The 25,051-nt window shown below is 45.9% G+C and overlaps 1 protein-coding gene across 5 annotated transcripts in view; it reads right to left on the bottom strand.

Annotated features, from left to right (window-relative positions):
• Nucleotides 1–25,051, bottom strand: part of ACOT7 (acyl-CoA thioesterase 7) — a 207,042-nt gene that overhangs the window by 116,770 nt on the left and 65,221 nt on the right. For all 5 annotated transcript variants that reach the window (XM_056541982.1, XM_056541981.1, XM_056541984.1 and 2 more), the window contains exon 5: nt 8,868–8,982. In XM_056541982.1, the coding sequence (XP_056397957.1) occupies nt 8,868–8,982 (115 nt within the window). The remainder of the gene's footprint in view (nt 1–8,867; nt 8,983–25,051) is intronic.

Genomic DNA, 25,051 nt, shown 5'->3' with positions numbered 1-25,051 from the left:
CTTGATCCAGTTGATATATATATATATATATATATATATATATATATAGTAGTAGTAATATACAGCACACCGAAATCTAATGCAAAGTGCTTTATTCCATGTAGTACAAAAGCGACGTTTCGCCGGCCTCACGCCAGCATTCTCTAGTTGAGAATGCTGGCGTGAGGCCGGCGAAACGTCGCTTTTGTACTACGGTACATGGAATAAAGCACTTTGCATTAGATTTTGGTGTGCTGCATTTACTACTACTATTACTAAGGAACCAGAGGACCGTGGCTCCAGCATGCGTGCACCCTGCCTACAGACCTTCATCTTTCTTGATGTGCTGCTTCTTTTTGGATTCTATATATATATATAAAAAATGTTTTTTCCTTGATAACCCCTTTAATCATGTCCTGCCTCAGTTCGCCTCCGGTGGCGCTGTAGGGAGACTTCTTACAAGGTAGTGCTCCCTAACATGGACAATCGCTTCAACTTGTCTGTAGACAAGTGTTTCTCAACCAGTGCACCTCCAGCTGTTGCAAAACTACAACTCCCATCATGCCCGGACAGCCTTCGGCTGTCCGGGCATGCTGGGAGTTGTAGTTTTGCAACCTGATTTCTTTGTAGTTTTGGACCCAATTTTTCGCGACGATAAATCCCAAAAATAATAGCTCCACGAGCCGCTTCCTAAGCAATAAAAAAGTTCCCAGGTACAAGGTGAAAAATAACGGCGGCATCAATCTCTATCCCGTAATAGATTCGTTGCGCTGTTCTATAAATGACAGATATTGTTTTTCATATTACTCACCAATGGCAACAGCCGCAGGAGCCGCAAAAGCAATAAAGCGCGGCGCGGCGGCAGATGAGATCCGGTTACCACAGAGATCTCAAACTTCACTCTCAAGGTACAAAAGTAATAAAACGCTCTATTTGGAAACATCCGATCGGATTCATGTGGTTTCTGTTTACCGGAGTCTTCGCAGACAATAAACACCAGAAGAAAATCGCCAACGACCCGCGTCCCCTCCGTGATTATCGTTAGATTTACCCTCTCAGTTTACAAGACACAATCTGTGTATTTTTTTCCTATAAATACCTACGCGACCTTCACGCGCTTCTATCGGAGGAACGTCTTACGGCCGCTGACTGCTTCTTCAGCCGTAAATTAGTTATTGCACCACAAACATTTTTTATCTTTTTAATTATTATTATTATTATGTGGTGAGAAGATTCCATTGAAAAAAATTAATAAATAGATGACATAAAATGATATACATATATGTTTATTTTTCTTTTACATTATTATTATTTATTATTTATGTTAATATTTTATTTTTAATACCAAAATAGTTTTTCTCATCACTGCAGTGCACTCCCTGGCCATAGGACAAAGTGAAATGCAACCCCCGCAGGACCACCTATAGGTCCTCTATCATTACCTGTATATCCTCATATCATTACCTGTATACCCTCATATCATTACCTGTATATCCTCATATCATTACCTGTATACCCTCATATCATTACCTGTATATCCTCATATCATTACCTGTATACCCTCATATCATTACCTGTATATCCTCATATTATTACCTGTATACCCTTATATCATTACCTGTATATCCACATATCATTACCTGTATACCCTTATATCATTACCTGTATACCCTCATATCATTACCTGTATACCCTCATATCATTACCTGTATACCCTCATATCATTACCTATATATCCTCATATCATTACCTGTATATCCTCATATCATTACCTGTATACCCTCATATCATTACCTGTATATCCTCATATCATTACCTGTATACCCTCATATCATTACCTGTAGGTCCTCTATCATTACCTGTATATCCTCATATCATTACCTGTATACCCTCATATCATTACCTGTATACCCTCATATCATTAACTGTATACCCCCATATCATTACCTGTATATCCTCTATCATTACCTGTATATCCTCATATCATTACCTGTATACCCTCATATCATTACCTGTATATCCTCTATCATTACCTGTATATCCTCATATCATTACCTGTATATCCTCATATCATTACCTGTATATCCTCATATCATTACCTGTATATCCTCATATCATTACCTGTATATCCTCATATCATTACCTGTATACCCTCATATCATTACCTGTATATCCTCTATCATTACCTGTATATCCTCATATCATTACCTGTATATCCTCTATCATTACCTTTATATCCTCTATCATTACCTGTATATCCTCATATCATTACCTGTATATCCTCATATCATTACCTGTATATCCTTATATCATTACCTGTATATCCTCATATCATTACCTGTATACCCTCATATCATTACCTGTATATTTTCATATCATTACCTGTATACCCTCATATCATTACCTGTATACCCTTATATCATTACCTGTATACCCTTATATCATTACCTGTATATCCTCATATCATTACCTGTATATCCTCATATCATTACCTGTATATCCTCATATCATTACCTGTATACCCTCATATCATTACCTGTATACCCTCATATCATTACCTGTATATCCTCATATCATTACCTTTATATCCTAATGTCATTACCTGTATATCCTCATGTCATTACCTGTATATCCTCATATCATTACCTGTATACCCTCATATCATTACCTGTATACCCTCATATCATTACCTGTATACCCTCATATCATTACCTGTATACCCTCATATCATTACCTGTATATCCTCATATCATTACCTGTATACCCTCATATCATTACCTGTATACCCTTATATCATTACCTGTATATCCTCATACCATTACCTGTATACCCTCATACCATTACCTGTATACCCTCATATCATTACCTGTATATCCTCATATCATTACCTGTATACCCTCATATCATTACCTGTATACCCTCATATAATTACCTGTATACCCTCATATCATTACCTGTATACCCTCATATCATTACCTGTATACCCTTATATCATTACCTGTATATCCTCATATCATTACCTGCATACCCTCATATCATTACCTGTATACCCTCATATCATTACCTGTATATCCTTATATCATTAACTGTATATCCTCATATCATTACCTGTATATCCTCTTATCATTACCTGTATACCTTCATATCATTACCTGTATACCCTCATATCATTACCTATATATCCTCATGTAATTACCTGTATACCCTCATATCATTACCTGTATATCCTCATGTAATTACCTGTACATACTCAGATCATTACCTGTATATCCGCATATCATTACCTGTATACCCTCATATCATTACCTGCATACCCTCATATCATTAACTGTATATCCTCATATCATTACCTGTATACCCTCATATCATTACCTGCATACCCTCATATCATTAACTGTATATCCTCATATCATTACCTGTATATCCTCATATCATTACCTGTATATCCTCATATCATTACCTGCATACCCTCATATCATTACCTGTATATCCTCATATCATTACCTGTATACCCTCATATCATTACCTGTATACCCTCATATCATTACCTGTATATCCTCATATCATTACCTGTATATCCTCATATCATTACCTGTATATCCTCATATCATTACCTGTATATCCTCATATCATTACCTGTATATCACACCCCTACCCCTTAATTCCCTGGTTGAACTTGATGGACATATGTCTTTTTTCGACCGTACTATGTAACTATATCATTACCTGTGTATCCTCATATCATTACCTGTATATCCTCATATCATTACCTGTCTATCCTCATATCATTACCTGTATACCCTCATATCATTACCTGTATATCCTCATATCATTACCTGTATACCCTCATATCATTACCTGTATATCCTCATATCATTACCTGCATACCCTCATATCATTACCTGTCTATCCTCATATCATTACCTGTATACCCTCATATCATTACCTGTATATCCTCATATCATTACCTGTGTATCCTCATATCATTACCTGTATATCCTCATATCATTACCTGTCTATCCTCATATCATTACCTGTATACCCTCATATCATTACCTGTATATCCTCATATCATTACCTGTGTATCCTCATATCATTACCTGTATACCCTCATATCATTACCTGTATATCCTCATATCATTACCTGTATACCCTCATATCATTACCTGTATATCCTCATATCATTACCTGTCTATCCTCATATCATTACCTGTATACTCTCATATCATTACCTGTATATCCTCATATCATTACCTGTGTATCCTCATATCATTACCTGTATATCCTCATATCATTACCTGTCTATCCTCATATCATTACCTGTATATCCTCATATCATTACCTGTCTATCCTCATATCATTACCTGTATACCCTCATACACATCCCACCTCCTGTATATCCTCATATCCATCACCTAAGAAGCAGGGTCACATGACTTGGTTATAAGGCTCATTTCACGACATGTATTTCCGCACATCGTGATCCATCAATAAATGGAGACAAATAGTGAAGCCTCTGGAAGACAGAACGATCTGTCAGGATGCCGACCAAAGCAACGCGCTTACCCCTTGTGAACTGTTGCTAAGCAACATCTGTACCAGAGCCCGAAACCTCATTCAGCACTGGAAGTTTAAAGCGAAGTGAAATTAACAGGGAGGGAAAAATCGCTTTGGAGGAAGAAGCTAAATCTTTTATTGAAAAGTGTTATCATCCTCAAGACGTTCCTGAACTGGAAATTATTGCTGCGTCTCCTGCCTGGTGTGGTGTCCCAGTACGGGATATGCTCCCACAGTCCTATCAGCTTGAGTCCCTGTACGTCCTCAGTGTTCCCCCATAATGTAATTAGTTGTACATTGAATGTAAAGGACCTTTGATATGGTCAAATGGTTGTTAGTCACATGTTAAGGGTTGTCACATGTTAAAGTCACATGTTTTGTTACCCAGAGAGCACCAGGTGACCAGATGACCCGCAGCTAGCCTATGGGCTCCTTGCTCCGCCCCTTTATAAGAGGGGGAGGTTCTACAATCTCTCTCTTAGATCCTGAGGTCAAGTCCAGTCCAGACGTCTCAGAGCCAGTGTCCAGCACATCTGGAGGCCTCAACCTAAATTACAGCCACAAGTCAGTAAGTCAAGTCATCTCTGTCTGCTGTCACTACCTACAGTCAAGTCAAGTCAGTTATAGTCAGCGTGGCTGCGCTAAAGTCTGTCAAGTCACTGCAAGTCCCAGCAAGCTGTGAGGTCCCCTGTGTTTCTGGTCACCTCTCTGGGATCCTTACTACTCTGTAAAGACTTATATCTGGTCAACCTTCAGTAAAGCTACCGCTAACCTTAACCTGGCCTTGGACTATTATTTACCCCTGTCTAACCTAGGAGTAACGGGATTACCGTCAGGTGGTTACATAGGCAAACCACGCCCTGGCGTCATGAACACTTAGGGGTTAACACCATCTACCCCTGGGCAACACCATCTGCCCCTACACCTCACATCGCACCCCATGGCTCACCACACTGGGATCTGGACATTTTACATTTCTTAGATAAAAAGAGTGAAGAGCGGCTTCTTAATCTGAACGGCAGAAGAACGTCTACAGATACCGACCAAAAATACCAAATATTCAAAGGTCTCCGGCTGAAAAATAAAAAGGTCAGACTTGTCTCAGATCAGACAGTTTCTGGTCGCTTCTCATACGGCGTTCAGGGCTCCAGACATAACAGCCTGACAAGTCCCTCGCAGCAGAACAGACACTTATCTCTCCACTTCAGACAGAAATAAGGAAGGAAACGCTGGATATCAGAATAGGAGTCTGCAGGAGAAGAGCGGCCTCTGAATTCAGGCGTTAATTATCATTACTCATAGTTACAAAGTCCAAAAAGTACATTGGGGGAGATCTAGCAAATCCTGTCCAGAGGAAAAGATGCTGAGTTGCCCATAGCAACCAATCAGATCGCTGCTTTCATTTCTGAAAAGGCCTCTGCAAAATGAAAGCAGTGATCTGATTGGTTGCTATGGGCAACTCAGCATCTTTTCCTCTGGACAGGTTTAATATGGGGGAGATTTAGGGTATGTTCAGACGAGCGGATCCACAGCGTAATTTACGCTGCAGATCCGCCACCGAAGGACACCTACAGGGTGCCTCAGATGTGCCCGCACGGAGTGGCAATCCGCCGCTACGAGCAGACACACTACGATGTGCGATTCGCTGCACGCATGGCCGGTATACTCGCACATCCCGGCTGCTCTCGGCCTAGCTAAGGGAGCAAGGGGAGCGGCCTCGACATGTGCGCATACACCGCGCATGCGCAGCAATTCGAACATCGCAGCAGTGTGTCTGCTCGTAGTGGCGTATTGCTGCTCCAAGCAGGCACATCTGAGGCAGCACTGTAGGGTCCCTCATCGGCGGATCCGCAGCGTAAAATATGCTGTGGATCCGCTCGTCTGAACGTACACTTATCAAAACTTGTCCAGCGGAAACGTTGCTGAGTTGCCCATAGCAACCGATCAGATCGCTTCTTTCAGTTTGGAAAAGGTCTCTGAAAAATGAAAGAAGTGATCTGATTGGTTGCTATGGGCAACTCACCAACTTTTCCTCTGGACAGGTTTTCATAAATCTCCCCCCAATACGTCCGAAAGGGCATCCACCCCACTGGCTATTAATGGAAAGAGGTCCTCCAACTCCAATGATAAGAGGGGTATTCTCCTATTGTGATTGTAATATGTGAAGATCTCTCACTTATCATTGGAGTCGGAAGACCTTTCCCATTGATAAGAGGAGGTGTTCCTCTCTTGTGATTGTAGGTGGTAAAGATCTCCCGCTTATTATTGGAGCTGGAAGACCTTTTTCCTTTAACCCCTTAAGGACACAGGGTTTTTCCGTTTTTGCATTTTTTCCTCATCACCTTCTAAATATCATAACGCTTTCAATTTTGCACCTAAAATTCCATATTATGTTTTTTTTTTTTTTTTGCGCCACCAATTCTACTTTGCAGAGACATTAGTCATTTTACCCAAAAATCCACAGCGAAACGGAAAAAAATTCATTGTGCAACAAAAATTGGAAAAAAATGTCATTTTGTTACCTTTGGGGACTCCCGTTTCTACGCAGTGCATTTTTTAATGTTTAAAATTATCACCTTCTGACCTCTATAACTTTTTTATTTTTCCGCATACGGGCCAGTATGAGGGCTCATTTTTTGCACTGTGATCTGAAGTTTTTAGCGCTACCATTTTTGTATTGATCGCTTCTTAATCATTTTTTCACGATATAAAAAGTGAACACAATATCTTGGACTTTGGAATTTTTTTGCGTGTACGCCATTGACCGTGCGGTTTAATTAACAATATATTTTTATAGTTCGGATATTTCCACATGTCTAAATTTATTTCCCATGTCTATATTTATTTTTATGTACACTTTTTTTTCTTTAAATGGGAAAAGGGGAGTGATTCTTACTTTTATTAGGGAAGCGGTTAAATTATCTTTATTAACTTCTTTTTCACACTTTTTTTTGCAATGTAATAGCACATCATCCCCCCCCCCCCCCCCCCCTTAGTGGCTATAACACTGCACATACCGATCTCATACACAGATCATTGCCGTGCATTGACAAGGCAAAGATCAGTGTTATCAGAGGTCGATTGCTCAAGCCTGGATTTCAGGTTTGGAGCAATCAATTGCCGATCGGACGTGACGGAGGCAGGTAAGGGGAACCTCCGCTTGGGTTCTAGCTGATCGGGACATCGTGATTTCACCGCGATGGTCTCGATCAGCCCGACTGAGCTGCCGGGAAGCTTTCACTTTCATTTTAGACACGGTGATCAACTTTGAACGCCATGTCTAAAGGGTTAATAGCGCGCGGCACAACAATTGGTGCCGCACGCTATTAGCCCAGGGTCTTTCACTAGCCGCCGGGACCGACCCGGTATGACGCGGGTTCACGGCATGACCCTGCATTATATACCGGGACCAGGTGCAGGGCGTACAGGTGCGCCCTGCGTCCTCAAGAGGTTAAAGGGGCATTCCGCTGCCCCAGCATTTGAAACATTTTGTTCCGAAGGCTTGGAGAGGGTGGCGGGGGTCGTGACGTGTTCCCATCTTGTGATCGTAAGATGTAACGCTCCCTCACTATCATTGGTGTTGGACCTTTTTCCCTCAATAAGTGAGAAATCGTCACATATCACAGCACTTAATGATCTCTGTTGCTTCTCTGGGCTTAAAAGCGTGTAAATTCGAATTCCCTCTTATCTCCACAGTCCATATATAAACATGCGCTCAGATTCTCGATATGAATGTTTTGTTATTTAGTTGCAACAAGTACAGTCGTTGTAACCACCCAAGGTATAAAGCGGTTACATGTCCCAATGCTGGCCCGGTTCCGTGGATGGATCTTACTGACTAAATTGTAGTTGTACCATCGGGAATCCTTGTTTTTCTCTCAACAATACTGATAAATGATTTAGCGGGTCTTTGATGGTTATTCAATACAGTCTATGTCACCACCTTATGTCACAATGGTTTTAGGTCAGTGTTTCCAATCCAGAGTGCCTCCAACTGTTGCACAACTACAACTGCCAGCATGTTGGGAGTTGTAGTTGTGCAACAGCTGGAGACACACTGGTGAAGAAACACTAGCCTATGCGGTATCCTGGTACAAAACACAGAGAACATCTTTCTTTAAGAGGGGGAGTTTGCAGTATCCCAGTCCATTTTGTGTTTTTTTGGCTGTCAGGGCATGCTGAAAGTTGTAGTTTTGCAACAGCTGGATGCACAGTGGATGGTAAACACCGCTTTAGGGCATCCGCACACTGTCCTCATTACCAACCAGCACAATTTTACCATATATAGGACCAGATGAAATTTTATTTAAAAAAAAAAATAATCTAATTACCTGGGTTGACAACCGGCACAATGTATTCATCATTTCGATGTTTCGTTTCAAAACGTTCCAATTTCTGATTTTCGTACCTCTTCTTTCCTTCCTCTTCCTGTTCTGGCTTTTCATACTATGAAAGAGAGTTAATTTTACTATGTCATGAAAGGAGGGGAAAAGAATTTGTGAGATTTCAAAATAACCAAACAATTGACTGATCTGACTTGGAAAAGAACATAAAATTTTAGTGGCAAAATAGAAGTGACAACATCGGCTGCGCCACTTCCCGCGCCTTGATTTCCCTGCAGGAAATGCTGATCAATATAGATGAGTAAGGATGAGGTACTGCTTTGTATAAAGAGATACTTGGGCCAGCACTACGCCTTAAAAACCACTTTATTAAAAAGTATGGCATAGGAGTGTCAAACAGGACAATTTATACTATGAAAAAACGCAACTCTGACGGGTTTTGGATCTACAGATCCTTACTTATCGGATTATATCAGCACAGTAACCATTTATACTTAAAAGCCCCTCCCCCACTTCACCACAATAAGAGTTTAAAATCTCAATTAAAACTTTGTTACAAAACACACGGAAAGGTGCGAAATGCATAAGAAACACAAAATGCAGAATTAAAGGGGTATTCCAGGAATTATTTTTTATTGACTATGCTACAGGGGTTGTAAAGTTAGTGTTGTACATAATATAGTGTCTGTACCTGTGTGTGACGGTTTTCTCACAATTCTTCTGTGATTGTCACCCCAATATTTATTTTTACAGCATACAAAATGACTGTTGTCTCAGATTTTTCCCAGGTTGCAATGCGGCCGAAACCTGACCTCACTAGTCAGCTGATGACAGGGAGCCTGTCTGCTTCAATGGGTGGAGCGATCGCTGGGTCAGAGAGAGATCAATCTGCAACTAATGCAACAGCTGTAGACACCCTGATTGAAAACCCCAGGTCTTTTGAATGGATGCAGCTCATTTATGTTTCAATGGGTGGGGTGGCTGATGTGTGGGAGAGAAGAAAATGGAATTATGGGATTTGTAGGCAAAGAAGAAAACTCAAAAAGGAAATACCAGTTCACATAAAGCTACCACAGTATTATGGTAATCTCACAACAAAGCCATTTAAGCCCCAAGACAAGCGCAGATCCTTCCTAAGCATGTCCATTACTGTCTGCCAGGTAAGTACTAAAATCACCTTATGGTGGAGAATCCTACCTTCCTACTGGTTAAACCCCATAGGACTGATTTAATTCCACATTATTGAATTTCACTATGCATGTTTCATGTGTTTCTTCTGATCCTTATAATAGACCATGGATGATCTTCTGATCTTTATAATAGATCATTGATGATCTTCTGATCCTTATGGTAAACCATTGATGATCTTTTGTTTAGCGCTGGGCGGTACGACCAAAAATGTATATCACGGTATTATTCTAAATGACATGGGGTGGGGGAGGGGGGGGGGGTGTTCCTCAGTATAGTGTCAGGTGGTCAGGGGTCCTCACCATGGTACCCGGGATTTTGGTCAGGCCGCCCAGTAACTCTCCTCTATGTCTCCACAGTGCTGCTCGAGTTCCCCGCACCTGCTCGGAAGTCACGTGCATGCCAGGAGTTGTAGTCCCCTCCCAGCTCCTCACAGTCAGTTCAGTGTGGCTCGGACTACACTTCCCAGAGACGCTGTGCGGACGGATATTTCTCTACGTCATCACGCATTGGAGTTGTTTGCTATGGAATCGGTATTGCGGTATGTGAAAATTTCATATGGTAAAGAAAAAACACACCAGTATTCTGTATGAACCGGTATACCGCCCAGCACTACTTCTGATCCTTATGATAGACCATTGATGATCTTCTGATCCTTATAATAGACCAGTGATGATCTTTATGATAGACCATTGATTATCTTCTGATCCTTATAATAGGCCATTGATGATCTTATGCTCCTTATGATAAACCATTGATGATCTTATGATCCTTATGATAGACCATTGATGATCTTATGATCCTTATAATAGACCATTGATGATCTTATGATCCTTATAATAGACCATTAATGATCTGATGACCCTTCCTTTGCACAGTGATGACCATTGATGTGTGATCAGTGACCTCCACCGATCAATAGAACATTCAGCCCCTTTATATTGGAGATCTGTTAGGATGAGATATGCAGGATTGAGCCAAGATGAACTACAAGGCACACTATTGAGTGAGCTCTATGGCTTCTTAATTCTCCTAAACCTAGGGGTCCAAGGGGTTGGACGCCCATAAATTGCACATTGAAGGATAGTCCTTCAGAGTACATTCCAGGACAGTCCCTTTGAGATAGTCCCTTTATATATTTACCACAGGATTGAAACCCCACTCTTGTCCATAGGTGCAGTTCCTCTGCCCCATTGTATGTGTGCACAATTGCACTTGGGGTTGAGCACCTGTTATCACCTTGAGACTACGTTATTTTGTTTTTCCTTATGAGATAGTCCTGGTTTCATGGGGCAGCTTTGTACCATGTAGGAGACCGCAACATCAGGATAAGATCTGTAAGACTATCTACTGTTCGTAGAGCTCTGATTCCAAGATTAGGAAGATTTCCACAATAAAGCTTAAGTACTGTCACACTTCTCTCAAGAAATCATGTGTGCACCTGGTCTTATTCCACACAGCATAGAAATAACACATTGTCAGCCGTGTGACTTTGACTATCGAAGGAAACACATTTCTACACAGTAAATAAGGTGCGAAAACTGCAAAGAAAAACAAAACTACGTGTTACTGCTGTGAACTACATCTGTCACAAAGACACCACGTTATGGTCATGTACTGAAGAGGACACCACGTTATGGTCATATACTGAAGAGGACACCACGTTATGGTCATGTACTGAAGAGGACACCACGTTATGGTCATATACTGAAGAGGACACCACGTTATGGTCATGTACTGAAGAGGACACCCCGTTATGGTCATGTACTGGAGAGGACACCCCGTTATGGTCATGTACTGAAGAAGACACCACGTTATGGTCATGTACTGAAGAGGACACCACGTTATGGTCATGTACTGAAGAAGACACCACGTTATGGTCATGTACTGAAGAGGACACCACGTTATGGTCATGTACTGAAGAGGACACCACGTTATGGTCATGTACTGAAGAGGACACCACGTTATGGTCATGTACTGAAGAGGACACCACGTTATGGTCATGTACTGAAGAGGACACCACGTTATGGTCATGTACTGAAGAGGACACCACGTTATGGTCATGTACTGAAGAGGACACCACGTTATGGTCATATACTGAAGAGGACACCACGTTATGGTCATGTACTGAAGAGGACACCCCGTTATGGTCATGTACTGGAGAGGACACCCCGTTATGGTCATGTACTGGAGAGGACACCCCGTTATGGTCATGTACTGAAGAGGACACCACGTTATGGTCATGTACTGAAGAGGACACCACGTTATGATCATGTACTGAAGATGACACCACGTTATGGTCATGTACTGAAGAGGACATCACGTTATGGTCATGTACTGAAGAGGACATCACGTTATGGTCATGTACTGAAGAGGACACCACGTTATGGTCATGTACTGAAGAGGACACCACGTTATGGTCATGTACTGAAGAGGACACCACGTTATGGTCATGTACTGAAGAGGACACCACGTTATGGTCATGTACTGAAGAGGACACCACGTTATGGTCATGTACTGAAGAGGACACCACGTTATGGTCATGTACTGAAGAGGACTCCACGTTATGGTCATGTACTGAAGAGGACACCGTTTTATGATCATGTACTGAAGATGACATCATGTTATGGTCATGTACTGAAGAGGACACCACGTTATGGTCATGTACTGAAGAGGACACCACGTTATGGTCATGTACTGAAGAGGATACCACGTTATGGTCCTGTGCTGAAGATGACACCACGTTATGGTCATCTGCTGAAGAGAACACCACGTTATGGTCATGTACTGGAGAGGACACCACGTTATGGTCATGTGCTGAAGAGGACACCACGTTATGGTCATGTGCTGAAGAGGACACCACGTTATGGTCATGTGCTGAAGAGGACACCACGTTATGGTCATGTGCTGAAGAGGACACCATGTTATGGTCATGTGCTGAAGAGGACACCATGTTATGGTCATGTGCTGAAGAGGACACCATGTTATGGTCATGTACTGAAGAGGACACCATTTTATGGTCATGTACTGAAGAGGACACCACGTTATGGTCATGTGCTGAAGAGGACACCACGTTATGGTCATGTACTGAAGAGGACACCATGTTATGGTCATGTACTGAAGAGGACACCATGTTATGGTCATGTACTGAAGAGGACACCACGTTATGGTCATGTACTGAAGAGGACACCATGTTATGGTCATGTACTGAAGAGGACACCACGTTATGATCATGTACTGAAGAGGACAGCATGTTATGGTCATGTACTGAAGAGGACACCATGTTATGGTCATGTACTGAAGAGGACACCACGTTATGGTCATGTGCTGAAGAGGACACCATGTTATGGTCATGTGCTGAAGAGGACACCATGTTATGGTCATGTACTGAAGAGGACACCATGTTATGGTCATGTACTGAAGAGGACACCACGTTATAGTCATGTACTGAAGAGGACACCACGTTATAGTCATGTACTGAAGAGGACACCATGTTATGGTCATGTGCTGAAGAGGACACCATACTATGTCATATATTAAAGGTGTGGATTCTCTTAGACACTTGACATTGGCTAGATTGGGGTGAGAAGTATAAGAGATATTCTGGTTTTGACCTTGAACCCCACCAAGTAGTTGTGGCCTTTGTTGCAGGAAAATGCCCAGGTCATCGATAAGCATCAGTAGTGCAGACACAGTAGTAGTACAGACAAGATCGTAGTTAACAGATGTCACCAGGAGAGCAGTCGGAATTTGACAAGCCAGAGAATAAGATGGGAGTAAAGTCAATAATGTAGCCACGGGTCAGAACCGAGAGTAGAACTGCAGGTACCCGACAGAACCTCAACAAGACAGGAGCGAGATCAGGAATAAGCCTGAGGGTCAGCATCAATATTAAATGTACAAGAGCAGAAGCTGGGAAAGGAACATATGCATGGCAGTATCCCCATTTTAAATGGGCCGCTAGGCCTGGCATTATCTTCGGGTGCTGGTTGCCTTAGTAACCTGTCGCTGCAGTACTATGAGAACAGGCAGAAGGAGTAGAAGCATCTGATCGCCGGATCTGGATGTAACCATTGACTGGAGATCAGACCAATTGTAGGCACCCAAGTTCCACTTATCGACAAAAGTGTATTTTTTTATTTTTTTTATTTTTTTTAAATTCCTGGATAATCCCTTTAACCTTTACTGCCAAGATGGGTGGGGGTCCCACAGTTTGGATCCTCACCAGGGTGGTAATTAAATACGGAGCAAACGGTTCTCTCTACAAAGGAGCAGGGAAATAGTGAACAGGCCCTTACACAATATTGGGCCAGGATTAGGACACCACAGCTCGCTGGGTTGCAGACCGGAGGCGATTTTACCAACCAGTTCATGTGAACAGGAAAAACCTTCCAAAACTAACGTAAAATACATATGAAATAAGGACAACAGCAAAACAGAACGGGCCAAGTCCCCCCAACATGTCATGAGGAAGGTCCACAATGGGTTTGACCCAGATCACCTCAGATAAATCTACAGATGCCACTTGGGGACATGAAGCCTATAAAAAAATATATCAATAAAAAATAAAATAAAAATATATATAGATATTTATGTATAAAGGGCCAGCTCCACCTATAGACAAAATAGGCAGCTGCCTAGAGTGCCCTCTTGATGGGGGTGCCGTTCTGCCCTCCGCAAGAAAGTTATTTCTCCAGGTCCTGGCAGACACACCTATATAGTAAGGAGATTACATGAGGAGGGGGTTTGTTACAGTGTGTCACCCCAGTAGTAAGGAGATTACATGAGGAGGGGGTTTGTTACAGTGTGTCACCCCAGTAGTAAGGAGATTACATGAGGAGGGGGTTTGTTACAGTGTGTCACCCCAGTAGTAAGGAGATTACATGAGGAGGGGGTTTGTTACAGTGTGTCACCCCAGTAGTAAGGAGATTACATGAGGAGGAGGTTTGTTACAGTGTGTCACCCCAGTAGTAAGGAGATTATATGAGGAGGAGGTTTGTTACAGTGTGTCACCCCAGTAGTAAGGAGATTATATGAAGAGGAGGTTTGTTACAGTGTGTCACCCCAGTAGTAAGGAGATTACATGGGGAGGAGGTTTGTTACAGTGTGTCACCCCAGTAGTAAGGAGATTACATGGGGAGGGGGTTTGTTACAGTGTGTCACCCCAGTAGTAAGGAGATTACATGAGGAGGGGGTTTGTTACAGTGTGTCACCCCAGTAGTAAGGAGATTACATGAGGAGGAGGTTTGTTACAGTGTGTCACCCCAGTAGTAAGGAGATTACATGAGGAGGAGGTTTGTTACAGTGTGTCACCCGAGTAGTAAGGAGATTACATGAGGAGGAGGTTTGTTACAGTGTGTCACTTCAGTAGTAAGAAGATTACATGAGGAGGAGGTTTGTTACAGTGTGTCACCCCAGTAGTAAGGAGATTACATGAGGAGGAGGTTTGTTACAGTGTGTCACCCCAGTAGTAAGGAGATTACATGAGGAGGAGGTTTGTTACAGTGTGTCACCCCAGTAGTAAGGAGATTACATGAGGAGTAGGTTTGTTACAGTGTCACCCCAGTAGTAAGGAGATTATATGAGGAAGGGGTTTGTTACAGTGTGTCACCCCAGTAGTGAGGAGATTACATGAGGAGCAGGTTTGTTACAGTGTGTCACCCCAGTAGTGAGGAGATTACATGAGGAGGAGGTTTGTTACAGTGTGTCACCCCAGTAGTAAGGAGAATACATGAGGAGGGGGTTTGTTACAGTGTGTCACCCCAGTAGTAAGGAGATTACATAAGGAGGAGGTTTGTTACAGTGTGTCACCCCAGTAGTAAGGAGATTACATGAGGAGGAGGTTTGTTACAGTGTGTCACCCCAGTAGTAAAGTAGTAAGGAGATTACATGAGGAGGAGGTTTGTTACAGTGTGTCACCCCAGTAGTAAGGAGATTACATGAGGAAGGGGTTTGTTACAGTGTGTCACCCCAGTAGTGAGGAGATTACATGAGGAGCAGGTTTGTTACAGTGTGTCACCCCAGTAGTGAGGAGATTACATGAGGAGGAGGTTTGTTACAGTGTGTCACCCCAGTAGTAAGGAGAATACATGAGGAGGGGGTTTGTTACAGTGTGTCACCCCAGTAGTAAGGAGATTACATAAGGAGGAGGTTTGTTACAGTGTGTCACCCCAGTAGTAAGGAGATTACATGAGGAGGAGGTTTGTTACAGTGTGTCACCCCAGTAGTAAAGTAGTAAGGAGATTACATGAGGAGGAGGTTTGTTACAGTGTGTCACCCCAGTAGTAAGTAGATTACATGTAGAGGAGGAGGTTTGTTACAGTGTGTCACCCCAGTAGTAAGGAGATTACATGTAGAGGAGGTTTGTTACAGTGTGCCACCCAAAAGTAAGGTGGGGTGTGTCAATGGGAGGAGTCAATGCTTTTGCCTAGGGTGGAGAAATCCTTGCACCATGCCTGTATATATATATATATATATATATATATATATATATATATATACACACACACACACACACACACACACACACATACATATATTTAGCTGGAGTGGAGATTACTATGTAGATGTGTAGATAGATTTCAGGATGGAACGCGGTGATTATTGAGTCGCACGCGAGACGTTTCGCTATATATACAAACCTCTGTAATTACAGCAGTGGAAAAATTATAATCCCATTTTCCACCAAAGCGCATTTTCTGCTTAGCTATCAAGTGAGGACTGTGATGGAAAAAACGGAATTTATCCGGCCAAAAAGACAAATGATCAGACTTGGGCCTGGAGAGCAGACGTGGATTTCAGAAGAATTTTGGTCGCTCGTTCGCGTTCCCCGTCCAGATTTCATTCCTGTCCTAATATTCAACAATAAAACCTCATTTGGACAGAAGAGATTTCATTTCGGTAGAACACGGAATATGGGAATGTTTCCAGATGTTGAAATTAAACTTTTATAAAATTCTCAAATAATCAAATGGTTTTGGTTCCTTCTAAGTTGACAATTTGCCACATATTTTATTAAAAGGAGAATCAACATGGTGCTTGGATTTGAAAGATAAATTTACTTTCAGTAGTGTTTCCAGACCAGTGTGCCTCCAGCTGTTGCAAAACTAGAATGAAGTCCATGTCTGTGTAACACGGAGTATGGGGGCCCTCTCTGCATGTCACTGAGTACGGGGGCACTCTCTGTATGTCACTGAGTACGGGGGCACTCTCTGTATGTCACTGAGTATGGGGGCACTCTCTGTATGGCACTGAGTATGGGGGCACTCTCTGTATGTCACTGAGTATGGGGGCACTCTCTGTATGGCACTGAGTATGGGGGCACTCTCTGTATGTCACTGAGTACGGGGGCACTCTCTGTATGGCACTGAGTACGGGGGCACTCTCTGTATGTCACTGAGTACGGGGGCACTCTCTGTATGTCACTGAGTACGGGGGCACTCTCTGTATGGCACTGAGTACGGGGGCACTCTCTGTATGGCACTGAGTACGGGGGCACTCTCTGTATGGCACTGAGTACGGGGGCACTCTCTGTATGGCACTGAGTACGGGGGCACTCTCTGTATGGCACTGAGTGTGGGGGCACTCTCGGTATGTCACTGAGTATGGGGGCACTCTCGGTATGTCACTGAGTATGGGGGCACTCTCGGTATGTCACTGAGTATGGGGGCACTCTCTGTATGTCACTGAGTATGGGGGCACTCTCTGTATGTCACTGAGTATGGGGGCACTCTCTGTATGGCACTGAGTATGGGGGCACTCTCTGTATGGCACTGAGTATGGGGGCACTCTCTGTATGGCACTGAGTATGGGGGCACTCTCTGTATGGCACTGAGTATGGGGGCACTCTCTGTATGTCACTGAGTATGGGGGCACTCTCTGTATGTCACTGAGTATGGGGGCACTCTCTGTATGGCACTGAGTATGGGGGCACTCTCTGTATGTCACTGAGTATGGGGGCACTCTCTGTATGTCACTGAGTATGGGGGAACTCTCTGTATGGCACTGAGTATGGGGGCACTCTCTGTATGGCACTGAGTATGGGGGCACTCTCTGTATGGCACTGAGTATGGGGGCACTCTCTGTATGGCATTGAGTATGGGGGCACTCTCTGTATGTCACTGAGTATGGGGGCACTCTCTGTATGGCACTGAGTATGGGGGCACTCTCTGTATGGCACTGAGTATGGGGGCACTCTCTGTATGGCACTGAGTACGGGGGCACTCTCTGTATGGCACTGAGTACGGGGGCACTCTCTGTATGGCACTGAGTATGGGGGCACTCTCGGTATGTCACTGAGTATGGGGGCACTCTCGGTATGTCACTGAGTATGGGGGCACTCTCGGTATGTCACTGAGTATGGGGGCACTCTCTGTATGTCACTGAGTATGGGGGCACTCTCTGTATGGCACTGAGTATGGGGGCACTCTCTGTATGGCACTGAGTATGGGGGCACTCTCTGTATGGCACTGAGTATGGGGGCACTCTCTGTATGGCACTGAGTATGGGGGCACTTTCTGTATGTCACTGAGTATGGGGGCACTCTCTGTATGTCACTGAGTATGGGGGCACTCTCTGTATGGCACTGAGTATGGGGGCACTCTCTGTATGTCACTGAGTATGGGGGCACTCTCTGTATGTCACTGAGTATGGGGGCACTCTCTGTATGGCACTGAGTATGGGGGCACTCTCTGTATGGCACTGAGTATGGGGGCACTCTCTGTATGTCACTGAGTATGGGGGCACTCTCTGTATGGCACTGAGTATGGGGGCACTCTCTGTATGGCATTGAGTATGGGGGCACTCTCTGTATGTCACTGAGTATGGGGTCACTTTCTGTATGGTGCTGAGTACATGGGCACTCTCTGTAAAGCACAGAGTATGGGGGCACTCTCTGTATGGCACTTGATACAGGGGCACTCTCTAAATTCCAGTGAGTATGGGAGCCCTGTTTATATGGCACAGAATATGGAGGGCACTTTATATGGCACTGAGTACGGGGACACACTCTGTGCTTTTACAGAGAGTGCCCATGTACTCAGTACAATACAGAGTGTGTCCCCGTACTCAGTGCTATACAAAGTGCCCTCCATATTCTGCGCCATATGCCTGTATTGTACTGAGTAAGGGGGCACTGTCTATATGGTGCTGAGTACGGGGACACTGTCTGTATGGCACTGAGTACAGGGGCACTGTCTGTATGGTGCTGAGTACGGGGGCACTGTCTGTATGGTACTGAGTACGGGGGCACTGTCTGTATGGAGCTGAGTATGGGGGCACTGTCTGTATGGCGCTGAGTACGGGGACACTGTCTGTATGGCACTGAGTACAGGGGCACTGTCTGTATGGTGCTGAGTACGGGGGCACTGTCTGTATGGTGCTGAGTACGGGGGCACTGTCTGTATGGTGCTGAGTACGGGGGCACTGTCTGTATGGTACTGAGTACGGGGGCACTGTCTATATGGTGCTGAGTACGGGGGCACTGTCTATATGGTGCTGAGTACAGGGGCACTGTCTATATGGCGCTGAGTACGGGGGCACTGTCTGTATGGTGCTGAGTACGGGGGCACTGTCTGTATGGTGCTGAGTACGGGGGCACTGTCTATATGGTGCTGAGTACGGGGGCACTGTCTGTATGGTGCTGAGTACGGGGGCGCTGTCTGTATGGTGCTGAGTATGGGTGCACTGTCTGTATGGTGCTGAGTAATGGGGCACTGTCTGTATGGCGCTGAGTAATGGGGCACTGTCTGTATGGCACTGAGTAAAGGGGCACTGTCTGTATGGCGCCGAGTACGGGGGCACTGTCTGTATGGCGCTGAGTACGGGGGCACTGTCTATATGGCGCTGAGTAAAGGGGCACTGTCTGTATGGCGCTGAGTACGGGGGCACTGTCTGTATGGTGCTGAGTACGGGGGCACTGTCTGTATGGCGCTGAGTACGGGGGCACTGTCTGTATGGCGCTGAGTACGGGGGCACTGTCTGTATGGTGCTGAGTACGGGGGCACTGTCTGTATGGTGCTGAGTACGGGGGCACTGTCTATATGGTGCTGAGTACAGGGGCACTGTCTGTATGGTACTGAGTACGGGGGCGCTGTCTGTATGGTGCTGAGTATGGGGGCACTGTCTGTATGGTGCTGAGTATGGGGGCACTGTCTGTATGGCGCCGAGTACGGGGGCACTGTCTGTATGGCGCCGAGTACGGGGGCACTGTCTGTATGGTGCTGAGTACGGGGGCACTGTCTGTATGGTGCTGAGTACAGGGGCACTGTCTGTATGGAGCTGGAGCTGAGTACAGGAGCACTGTCTGTATGGTGCTGAGTACGGGGGCACTGTCTGTATGGTACTGAGTACGGGGGCACTGTCTGTATGGTGCTGAGTACAGGGGCACTGTCTGTATGGTGCTGAGTACAGGGGCACTGTCTGTATGGTGCTGAGTATGGGGGCACTGTCTGTATGGTGCTGAGTACGGGGGCACTGTCTGTATGGTGCTGAGTACGGGGGCACTGTCTGTATGGTGCTGAGTACGGGGGCACTGTCTGTATGGTGCTGAGTACGGGGGCACTGTCTGTATGGTACTGAGTACGGGGGCACTGTCTGTATGGTGCTGAGTACGGGGGCACTGTCTGTATGGTGCTGAGTACGGGGGCACTGTCTGTATGGTGCTGAGTACGGGGGCGCTGTCTGTATGGTGCTAAGTACAGGGGCACTGTCTGTATGGTGCTGAGTACGGGGGCACTGTCTGTATGGTGCTGAGTACGGGGGCACTGTCTGTATGGTGCTGAGTACGGGGGCACTGTCTGTATGGTGCTGAGTACGGGGGCACTGTCTATATGGTGCTGAGTACAGGGGCACTGTCTGTATGGTACTGAGTACGGGGGCGCTGTCTGTATGGTGCTGAGTATGGGGGCACTGTCTGTATGGTGCTGAGTATGGGGGCACTGTCTGTATGGCGCCGAGTACGGGGGCACTGTCTGTATGGCGCCGAGTACGGGGGCACTGTCTGTATGGTGCTGAGTACGGGGGCACTGTCTGTATGGTGCTGAGTACAGGGGCACTGTCTGTATGGAGCTGGAGCTGAGTACAGGAGCACTGTCTGTATGGTGCTGAGTACGGGGGCACTGTCTGTATGGTACTGAGTACGGGGGCACTGTCTGTATGGTGCTGAGTACAGGGGCACTGTCTGTATGGTGCTGAGTACAGGGGCACTGTCTGTATGGTGCTGAGTACGGGGGCACTGTCTGTATGGTGCTGAGTACGGGGGCACTGTCTGTATGGTGCTGAGTACGGGGGCACTGTCTGTATGGTGCTGAGTACGGGGGCGCTGTCTGTATGGTACTGAGTACGGGGGCACTGTCTGTATGGTGCTGAGTACGGGGGCACTGTCTATATGGTGCTGAGTACAGGGGCACTGTCTGTATGGTGCTGAGTACGGGGGCACTGTCTGTATGGTGCTGAGTACAGGGGCACTGTCTGTATGGTGCTGAGTACAGGGGCACTGTCTGTATGGTGCTGAGTACAGGGGCACTGTCTGTATGGTGCTGAGTACAGGGGCACTGTCTGTATGGCGCTGAGTACGGGGGCGCTGTCTGTATGGCGCTGAGTATGGGGGCACTGTCTATATGGCTCTGAGTATGGGGGCACTGTCTGTATGGTGCTGAGTACGGGGGCACTGTCTGTATGGTGCTGAGTACGGGGGCGCTGTCTATATGGCGCTGAGTACAGGGGCACTGTCTATATGGCGCTGAGTACAGGGGCACTGTCTATATGGAGCTGAGTACGGGGGCACTGTCTATATGGCGCTGAGTACGGGGGCACTGTCTGTATGGCATTGAGTACTGGGCACTGTCTGTATGGTGCTGAGTACGGGGGCACTGTCTGTATGGTGATGAGTATGGGGGCACTGTCTGTATGGTGCTAAGTACGGGGGCACTGTCTATATGGTGCTGAGTATGGGGGCACTGTCTGTATGGAGCTGAGTACGGGGGCACTGTCTGTATGGAGCTGAGTACGGGGGCACTGTCTATATGGCGCTGAGTACGGGGGCACTGTCTGTATGGTGCCGAGTACAGGGGCACTGTCTGTATGGCATTGAGTACTGGGCACTGTCTGTATGGCATTGAGTACTGGGCACTGTCTGTATGGTGCTGAGTACGGGGGCACTGTCTGTATGGTGCTGAGTATGGGGGCACTGTCTGTATGGTGATGAGTATGGGGGCACTGTCTGTATGGTGCTAAGTACGGGGGCACTGTCTATATGGTGCTGAGTATGGGGGCACTGTCTGTATGGTGCTAAGTACGGGGGCACTGTCTATATGGTGCTGAGTACGGGGGCACTGTCTGTATGGCACTGAGTACGGGGGCACTATCTGTATGGTGTTGAGTACGGGGGCACTGTCTATATGGTGTTGAGTACGGGGGCGCTGTCTGTATGGCGCTGAGTACGGGGGCACGGTCTGTATGGCGCTGAGTACGGGGCACTGTCTGTATGGCATTGAGTACGGGGGCACTATCTGTATGGTGCTGAGTACGGGGGCACTGTCTGTATGGTGCTGAGTATGGGGGCACTGTCTGTATGGCGCTGAGTACAGGGGCACTGTCTGTATGGAGCTGAGTACAGGGGCACTGTCTGTATGGAGCTGAGTACGGGGGCACTGTCTGTATGGAGCTGAGTATGGGGGCCTGTCTGTATGGTGCTGAGTATGGGGGCACTGTCTGTATGGAGCTGAGTATGGGGGCCTGTCTGTATGGAGCTGAGTATGGGGGCCTGTCTGTATGGAGCTGAGTACGGGGGCGCTGTCTGTATGGTGCTGAGTACGGGGGCACTGTCTGTATGGAGCTGAGTATGGGGGCACTGTCTGTATGGAGCTGAGTATGGGGGCACTGTCTGTATGGAGCTGAGTACGGGGGCACTGTCTGTATGGAGCTGAGTATGGGGGCACTGTCTGTATGGAGCTGAGTATGGGGGCACTGTCTGTATGGAGCTGAGTATGGGGGCACTGTCTGTATGGTGCTGAGTACAGGGGCACTGTCTGTATGGAGCTGAGTATAGGGGCACTGTCTGTATGGTGCTGAGTACGGGGGCACTGTCTGTATGGTGCTAAGTACAGGGGCACTGTCTGTATGGAGCTGAGTATGGGGGCACTGTCTGTATGGAGCTGAGTACGGGGGCACTGTCTGTATGGTGCTGAGTATGGGGGCACTGTCTATATGGTGCTGAGTATGGGGGCGCTGTCTGTATGGTGCTGAGTACAGGGGCACTGTCTGTATGGTGCTGAGTATGGGGGCACTGTCTATATGGTGCTGAGTATGGGGGCGCTGTCTGTATGGTGCTGAGTACGGGGGCACTGTCTGTATGGCACTGAGTACGGGGGCACTGTCTGTATGGCACTGAGTATGGGTGCACTCTGTCAGGCACTATGTATGGATAACTCTCTGGAGCTGAGCCCAGTATATATGGGAGGGAGGATGCAATCTGCCCAGGACACCAGAGTATTTTTTTCTGCCCATGGGTTCAAGAGGTCTGCACTGTGCAATATCCCGTATACACCTCCAGTACCCCCCTCCCCCATACATCCATTTTCCGTCACATCCACCACTGTAATGTTTTTTGTTTCCCAAACCCTCGTAGACACCGAGCTCCACGACCCAACAAGCCCTCCGGTCTGAACGTCTCCTCTAACCCCAAAACCAGATCCTGCTCGTTCTACTCAACTCAATTATGCAATTAATTTGCCCATTTTCCGGCTGAGAAGGCGAATTAGACCTCGGTGCCGGCGCTCGGGTTTCACGCCGCCTTCTCATCTGAGCACAAATTCCAAAGGTTCTTCTAATGAAGTTGTTGGATCCGGATAGGAAACTCTGATGGGTGAATCTACCGAGATGACCAAAATAAATGTCTTAGAACGTGTCGCCCATGAGTCCTATTGACTTGTGCCGGATGGTTCGTCCCATCGCCTACAATGACCTCCGGTTATATCCTCTTTACAGATAATATATCACCGGGACTTTTTCCAAATACTGAAATATGTTCTATTTTTCTAATCTGTTTCTATCATCTGATTCTAATTTATTTATATTTCATTTTTTATACATTATTAAAGGGGTGGCCATCTTGCCTTAGCTGTTTTTAACAACATTTAGAGACATGCTTTACAGCAGGCGCCATTAGACATACAATAGTCAGGAGCTGTCTCACTTAGATGAATTGAAGACGCTACTTGGTATTCTCTGTAACCTTTTCAGAGGTCTTTCTGCCCCGATGTGACCTGTTCCCTCCGGGTCTCGCCATGAGGCTGAGAGGGTCTAGAGCCGAGGTACTTTTGTGCCTCGGGGAGTGGTGACCCCGAGGTGCCGAAACTCACTGGGAGTATTGGCTCACTGAGTTGAAGCATGGGCAACATAATCTCTTCACCTTGTGGCACTCACCTCTTGATTCCCGGCCTTCTTCCTAGGATCAGAGACATTTTTATAGATCCGGCCGGGTATCCGGGCAGTATATCTGCGCACATTCACTTATTTATTTATTTTTGTCTCACTGTGTCACTTTTTACGTGTTGTGTGTCCACAGGATTTGTCAGGATGCGGTAGCCCTTCTGAGTGTCCCTCCTGGCGGTCTAGGGGAGGTGTGTATGGCCTTTAGGTTCCGCACCTCCCTGCAAACACCCCGGGTACTCCTGCATGGGCAGGGTACCTACAGTTATCGGCTCTGCGGGCAGATACCTTGGCTAACGCCAAGGGGGATGCCGGGAGCATTTGTGGTCCCCTAGTAGCTTTGGCGAAAAGGGACATCGAACCTGGAACCTCGCAGGTACCTTTTTGGTCCGGAGGCGAAGGGTAAGGTTTGTTGGGGGGCCTCTCTCCTATCGGAGAAGGGCTTGCGATAGACCGCATCCTTTGTGCATGTTTTTTTAGTGTAACACATTTGCACTTTTTCTTGCACTTTGGGTGAATCGAGAGCAAGTTCCTCGGCTTTAGATAAAAAATAA

This window comes from Hyla sarda, chromosome 10, assembly GCF_029499605.1.
Source record: "Hyla sarda isolate aHylSar1 chromosome 10, aHylSar1.hap1, whole genome shotgun sequence".
NCBI lineage: Eukaryota > Metazoa > Chordata > Amphibia > Anura > Hylidae > Hyla > Hyla sarda.
Note: the sequence above shows the minus strand (reverse complement) of the source record. Positions and strands in the feature narration are given on the sequence as shown.